This window comes from Gastrolobium bilobum, unplaced genomic scaffold, assembly GCF_033153095.1.
Source record: "Gastrolobium bilobum isolate Gb01-03AN ecotype WA unplaced genomic scaffold, APGP_CSIRO_Gbil_v1 utg21117, whole genome shotgun sequence".
Taxonomy (NCBI): Eukaryota; Viridiplantae; Streptophyta; class Magnoliopsida; order Fabales; family Fabaceae; genus Gastrolobium; species Gastrolobium bilobum.
In genome coordinates this window covers 294,564-301,617 of record NW_026897373.1, presented here as the reverse complement: position 1 = coordinate 301,617, position 7,054 = coordinate 294,564, and the positions used below count along the sequence as shown (strand labels likewise).

The 7,054-nt window shown below is 33.8% G+C and overlaps 1 protein-coding gene across 2 annotated transcripts; it reads left to right on the top strand.

Moving 5' to 3' along the window:
• The first annotated feature begins 1,262 nt into the window (after nucleotides 1-1,262).
• Nucleotides 1,263-6,478, top strand: LOC133306378 (protein DELETION OF SUV3 SUPPRESSOR 1(I)-like). 2 transcript variants are annotated; one of them, XM_061506684.1, is made up of 7 exons: nucleotides 1,263-1,624; nucleotides 3,738-3,805; nucleotides 4,183-4,254; nucleotides 4,335-4,544; nucleotides 4,726-4,819; nucleotides 5,510-5,608; nucleotides 6,142-6,478. In XM_061506684.1, exons 6-7 carry the CDS (start codon nucleotides 5,518-5,520, stop codon nucleotides 6,249-6,251), a joined length of 201 nt encoding a protein of 66 aa, XP_061362668.1. In that variant the 5' UTR covers nucleotides 1,263-1,624; nucleotides 3,738-3,805; nucleotides 4,183-4,254; nucleotides 4,335-4,544; nucleotides 4,726-4,819; nucleotides 5,510-5,517; the 3' UTR covers nucleotides 6,252-6,478. The 2 variants fall into 2 exon arrangements, with proteins under 2 accessions (XP_061362668.1, XP_061362669.1); XM_061506685.1 differs by lacking the exons at nucleotides 4,183-4,254; nucleotides 4,335-4,544.
• The last annotated feature ends 576 nt before the right edge of the window (nucleotides 6,479-7,054 follow it).

The window sequence follows — 7,054 nt, the reverse complement described above, 5'->3', positions numbered from 1 at the left end:
TCAATAGCATGGAATCGTCGATCATGAGCGACTTCCCACGTCGTGAATTGCTGAGTGGTATTGGTCTATGTTAATTGTAAACGATTTTCCGCGTTAAGGAGTTGTTGGCGCAGTTCAGTTAATTGATTTTGAAGGTCTCGCATCCTAGTGTTTTCAGCCATAGGAGGAGATAAAGCAATGAAAGCACCAAATTGTAGGGAAGGGGATGATGAAATTGAGAAGAAGGTAGTTAGAAGAGAGAGAAAAATTAAAGAAAGAGAGAGAATTGTCCATCAATTTTCTATATTTTCTATTCTTTTGATTTTCTGTATATATTCTGATTCCAATCCAGTATTGGAATAGCACATTTGTTAATACATGTTGTCCAGCCCAATAACCCAAAGATCCTAACCCATTATAAAATCATTAAATGCTTGGGCCGAATTGTGTTGCGAGTGGTCCTCTTAGTTGCATTGGTAGGATGACTTGGGCTCTCCAGGATATCACTACATGGGCTTGCTACAGCTTATCGGGTCAAGAATTGACACGCCTAAATTACTATTGCCTCCCTCGTCCCGACTCACTAATAAAGACCCATCCCTCGGATTGTTCAACAAACTCCCAATGCATGAAATATTTTGATACTACCCTCCTCGATCTCATCCCTGCGATCAGTGATGTCCACTATGTAATGGTCGTAATATTTCGAAATTTTTAAGTGTTTCTATATACCAAGAAAAATATTTTACAGGGCCATTAAATGTATATGGTTTTAATTAGTTATCGCATTAAAAATATAATTAACGATGGAAATATTAATATTGTACATAATTAAAGTTGCATAAGTTCAATAATGTGGAGTAACAGAGACACTACAAAAAATGGATCTGGATCCTCTAATGTGAAAATTCACATGACCATGTAATGTGGGAAATCATAACCATATAAAGGTGGATCAATGGTAAAAAAAGAGGAGAGAGAAAAAATGATAAAATAAGTAGTTTCGAAATCATAACTGTTGATTTACCTTTGTATGGTTGTGATTTTCCCACATGACCATATCATTTTTTTTTGACACATTAGAGGATCCATTTCCACACAAAAATAGGTTATTAGTGGAGGTTATTTAATGTAGGTCAAGAAAACCTCCACTAATTAATATAATTTGTGGCAGGTTTTAAGCCTCTATAATTTTTTGTTATGTTTTTCTATTTTATACTGTTTTATAAATATTTTATTTTGTAATACATTGCTAGAATGTGGCGATCACGGTTAGACAAAATAAGGCCAAGTTAATTTTTTTTTCTCAAATGTCACTCACTCTTTCATTTTTTTTATGTGCCTCGTCTTTCTCTTTTCTCTGTATTTCTGCATCCACCACCGTGATGAAGAAGAGCAGATCTCGCCGGCGAGAACACTCTGATCTTCAAGCTCTGAGAAGACCGTCGTCTTCAAGCTCTGTATTTCTTTCTTTCTCTCAAATTATTTTTGTTTTTTAATTTAAATTATTTTGACGATTTTCTTAGCTAAAATTTGGGGTTTTTGTTTGATTCGTTTGTAGCAAAGCCAGTATATATCGGTTATACAAAGAGGGTAACCAATGAAGAAGCGAGGTGCAGCACAATGAAGTTCATGGATGTTTGAGGTAGGGTGTTAGTTGTGTTCGTACAATTAATTGAGGATTTTGATTTTATAGCTATAAGCTATGGTTTGATGTTCATCTATGTGATGTGTGATTGTCTGATAAAGGTTCAATTTTATACATAAATTGTGCAAGTTTAAATTCATTTGACTCAAATTGGAAGAGAAATTTAAGTGATGATTTGGTAGAACCATAACCGATTTTAAACCCTAGAATTTCAATACATAGAACCCAAGCAAGAATCCAAGCACTTGTTCACATTGCCCGATTCAGAATGCCACTGTTTTAATTAATATTACCTTGAGTGCGCACGTTTGGGAGAGACGGGAAAGAAGTGAGAGAGTGAAATGAGACTACGAGTACACGCTTTTTTGGATACAGAGAATGGAATATACGGAAAAAAAATTATTAAAAGTTATATAATAGTTAATTGGCAAATGTTTTAAGGATTAATATTTTTTATATTTTCTAAATATACATAAAAGTATATGGTGTCCATGTTTTCTATTTTTTTTCTCTCTTATATTCACATGGCTCCACTTGGACTCCACATATTTTTATTTGTGTATAGGAGATAATTTTATTTTTTATAAAAAATATTAATCCCAATGTTTTAAAAGTATGCACTAAAAAAATAAAAATTCTATACTTGTTCATGCTCACCATGAAGGTACTTGATCTATTTAGATGGTGAGATGAGATTTGTTTTTCACAATGGTGAAGTCTCTAAATATAATAGTGAAAGTACAGCTAGGGGAAGGATAAGATATCCTTCAAAGATAAGCCATGAAAATTTTAACATGCATCAAGCCTGCCCGGTCTCTCTTTGTATCAGAAATGGCAACTACCTTGAGGCAACCATGAATAGTACACCAAAGAGAAGCCATAATAAAGAGACATTCTTAAAGAAGCAAGCATTCTACTTTAACCAAATGCACCAAAAACATGCAAAAACTTCAGGTTGCACAAAATTAGTCGTTTATTTACAAAAATTTTATAATAAACCTTAAAAGCTGCTATAATGACACACCTAGTTCTCATCAAGATATCAAAAGGATTATTTCAGAGTAAAGTAGCTATTTTTTTTTTTTGGTGAAAGAAAGGGCTTAACAGCCCAAGAAACCACTAGACAATATAAACGTTCCTAGTGCTAGTAACAACACAAATATCAGCAAAAAATAAACAGCCAAGTCCAGGAGGGACATGACTAAACTCCTTATAGATAGAGTTCTGGCTGGGGTAAATCAAATGGTTGGCAAGCCAATCAGCACATTGATTTCCTTCACGGTGGATGTGTTGAGCCTTAAGATCCCAATCTTTGTTCATCCAAGTCCGAATGCGAGTAACAATATGCGACTCTCGGACATCATTACCTTTACTGGAAAGCAGCGTGATCACCGAAGTGGAGTCACTCTCAATAATAAGTTTCCAAAACCCTTTATTCCAAGCAAATTCCAAACCTTTCAGAATACCCCATAATTCTGCTGTAAAAGCTGAAGCAATACCCACATGATAAGCAAAACCCCCTAGCCATTGGCCATCAGATCCTCTACATAATCCTTTGCATGCAGCTACTCCTGGAGAACCTTTGGCTGCATCATCTGTGTTTAATTTTATCCATCCATGATCTGGTGGCTGTCATGCAATATGTATCTGAGATAACATTCCTGCCTTCTTCGTGATGCCTTTATCACCAAAAGCTTTCTCGATATTCATAGCCATGCATTTCACTTTACAATGCAAGACTTGACGGCCTACTGTTTATAAACTATATCTTCACATTATGCATTGGGAGAAAGAGTGATGTGATAATCCTACAGATCTAGGCTGTAACACTAATCTGACCCTATGTTACATTTCACTTGATGCCATGATATTGAAGTTGCTGATAATTTTCAAAGAATGACATTTCATACCTATGTTCAACCATAAACATGCCATCAATTATATTTCTATTTCTGTATTCTTTAATCTCTGTCATATTTTTTTCGCACTGTTGTATATTTTTTGTTCTCAAATGATTACATGTGCGGTTTTACATCCTGTAGGTGAAGGTTAATTGTGTGTATTCATTTTTACCTGTTTTCTGTCATTTAATTGTAAATATTGTTGGAAGGTTGGAGACACCAAGCTTAAAACTATCAGGCTTCTTCTTAATAATATCCATCAGCATCTTACTAACAGGTATTGATGTCTTCCTTCACTTTCAGAGTATTAAAAAAATCATTTCAATATGTATTGATTTGCACTTAGGAATTTAGAACATCTGAGCCTGTTTGGCTGCCTACAAGCTAAGTGGTTAAGTAGAGTGAGGGTACCACCTTGACAAGAGTAAGCAGGATATTTATTAGGGTTTTATAATTCTCATTTAACATGAGAATTTGAATTTTCCTACACACCCTTCGATTTCTGTGCCAACGTGGATCTTACATATAATTTTTTCTAACATACGGGTCTCACATGCTTTTTGTCTCTACAACATGAGAAATATAAAACCCTATTTATTATGGATGTTTCCATTTTAGCATGCCATATTGATTATGTAATGTTCTGCATATCAGAATCAATTGATGGGATTTGCTGAAGGGAAATGACCTGTTCACAAGGGAAATATTGATCAAGAAGGAACATGGGTGAGGGTGATGATTCATTATTTACAAAGTTTATCATAGTTTGGTGTAGCCAAATCTGACTCTTGAGGAACTTCACGCAGTGAATGGCTTCCTCCAACATAGACACTATGTCCATCGTACTCTCACCAGGGACCATACTCTGCAAGATCTTGAACCTGTCACTGATTCTATGCCTTCTTTCTCTTGCTGCTACGCTTTGTGGTTCAGTGGAAACCTTCACTCCCTTGTTTTTCTTCCCACCCTTTTTCTCCTTGCTCTTGTTTTCCCTTAAGGATGACCATGCTGATGAGGTAGAGTTACCACCAGGAATGCAATCCATATGCTTTTTGCTCTTTATATACATCATTTGTCATTCAACTGGAGTATTATGTAGTTGTATTTTTGTGATCATGAACTTATTGGACATGCTTTATGTCTAAGTATCTTTTATAGCATCTGTCATGTTTAGGTGAAATTGCATTGTAACTGCAGGTGAAAACTTGTGGAGATTGATGCTGACTTGTCAGACTTGGCGTTCGAAACTAGTCATGTTATGTCACTCATAAATCCTGCCAACACCTACATGGTACTAATTAATCATATGGATTAGTAATTTATAATTTTTATTCTTTCATATGCATGAACATTTCTAATTAATTTAAGTTGATTCGAATAACCAACAGAAAATGTCAGCCTGTCAGAAAGGCATATCATACAGTATGCTTATGCATGTCTTCTTTTCTCAGTATCATCTTTAAATGTTAAATTGTTAATTTTATATTAGCTTATAGTCTTTTAAAGTAGTATTTGTCATTTAGAAAAATGAAAAGATAAAAGTAGAGATAAAGCATGTCCTCTTTAAGATTCTGAACACGCTTTTCCTTTATTCAAATGTTGAGTTATGGTGTGTTAATGACACTGTATATTATAGCACCGAACTTTTAGTGTTTGAAAATCAGTGTTTAAATATCCGGTTCAACAGAAGAACCATACTGGAGAGTAGTTCAAGGTTCAACCAGTTTTAGACTTTTAGTACTTTAACCAGTGACTGGATAACGTGATAAATATATTTAAAGATTAAATAAAAAAATTTATAATAATAATCAAATAGTTTTAATGTTTTAACAACAGATAATTAGATTATATTATAAAATATTTTACTAACAACAAAATAAATTAAATCTTAATTATTGTATATATTTGTTTTTAGATTATATGATATCACTTGATAACATATAATCTAAAATATTTGATTTTGAATTACCTGTTGATTCAGTTTTATCTATGGCGACCGAACCACAAGCAGCCACCGAGGACGTCAAGATCGATCTCTTCGAAAACGATGATGAGTTTGAAGAGTTTGAAATCAATGAAGGTAAAATATCACTAATCTCATTCTTTCACGAGCTCTCTGACGCAAATCTCTTTGCTTCTGCTTCAATTTAACCTTTTTGTGCGTTTTTGTTGTTTATTTCTGCTAAATGTTTCTTATCTATCAAGTTCATTACGTTTTGATCCCTAAGTCATTAGTTTATTACCATGCAAGATGAATATCGTTTAACAAATTAGGGATTTCATCACATATTGTTGCACATTTGAGTGATATTTAGTACGTCCAAATTAGACATTTTTCTGTCATGAGTTACATGGTGTTGATCATGTTTCTCATTAGTCATAGACACATTTTATGGTGCAGATAATAGGATACACTTAATTGCTTGGGTTTATTTTTTTTTTCAATTGCTAGTGGTGGTATTTGAATGTTCTTTGGGTATTAGAGACTTCTTGTTCAACTTGATTTGTTTGGGGTCTCAAAATTTGGAGCTTTGGCAATTCCGCCCTTATGCTAACATTCTAATGTGTTTTTCTTCCAATTTCTTTTGCATTTTATTGTTTTTCAACTTACAGAGTGGGACGACAAGGAGGAAGGGAAAGAAGTGACTCAACATGACGATGTTAGCGATGATTTCTCTCTTCAGCTGAGGAGGGAGTTGGAGAACAATGTTGATAAGAATTAAACCACTTGATGTTACTATTCCTTGATATGACGCATGCGTTGATATGACTTGGGTGTTTGAGCTTTAGATGTTTTCTTGCCTGCAAAACAAATGAAAAATATGCCTTGTTAGTAAGGAAGTGTAAGACAGTAAGAACATAACATAAGGACATAATTCTTCTATTCTTTCTTAAATAGCATCTGGATAGAAGTTATTGAGTGCTTGTAATTGAACTGAATTCTTTCTAATTAGTTTTAATGTTAGATAAGAGAATATTATGTAAGTTTTTGTTTTGCTAGACATTAATTTAACTTCATATTGTAGTATATGGGTGTTAGAGTATATTTATACTTTTATTTATTTAAAAAAGTATTAACCAAGTGCAAGCATAAATATAAACTATGATTGGTATGTTATAGTGTTGTTTTTAGATAACTAGCATTTAGTAATTGTTTTCAATGAAATGTTAAGAGATCAAACAAATAAATAATAAATTGGCAAATAAATCAAGTGATGGGCCCATATCCAAAATTATGATATACAGACTTTTCAAATTTGGATAACTAGTATTTAGTGGAGGTTTAAATCTGCAAAATAATAAATAAATTGTAGTAGTCTATGCCATCTAAAAAATGATACAACATTTGTGGAGGTCTTAAACCTCCCGAAAGTGCAATATTTGTGGGGGTCTCGAACCTCCAGAAAATACTTCAACAAATTGTGGCACTGCACAAAAAACCCCCCACAAACTATGTTGTGGCGAAGGCAGAACTGGGAGTTTGGGTGAATACCACAAATATCTTTTGTGGGTGTCAAAGACCTCT

Coding starts and splice junctions, on each gene's coding strand:
- LOC133306378 (XM_061506685.1), top strand. CDS start 5,518: ATGGCGACCGAACCACAAGCAGCCACCGAGGACGTCAAGATCGATCTC. Junction 5,609..6,141: donor AGAGTTTGAAATCAATGAAG/GTAAAATATCAC, acceptor TTCAACTTACAG/AGTGGGACGACAAGGAGGAA.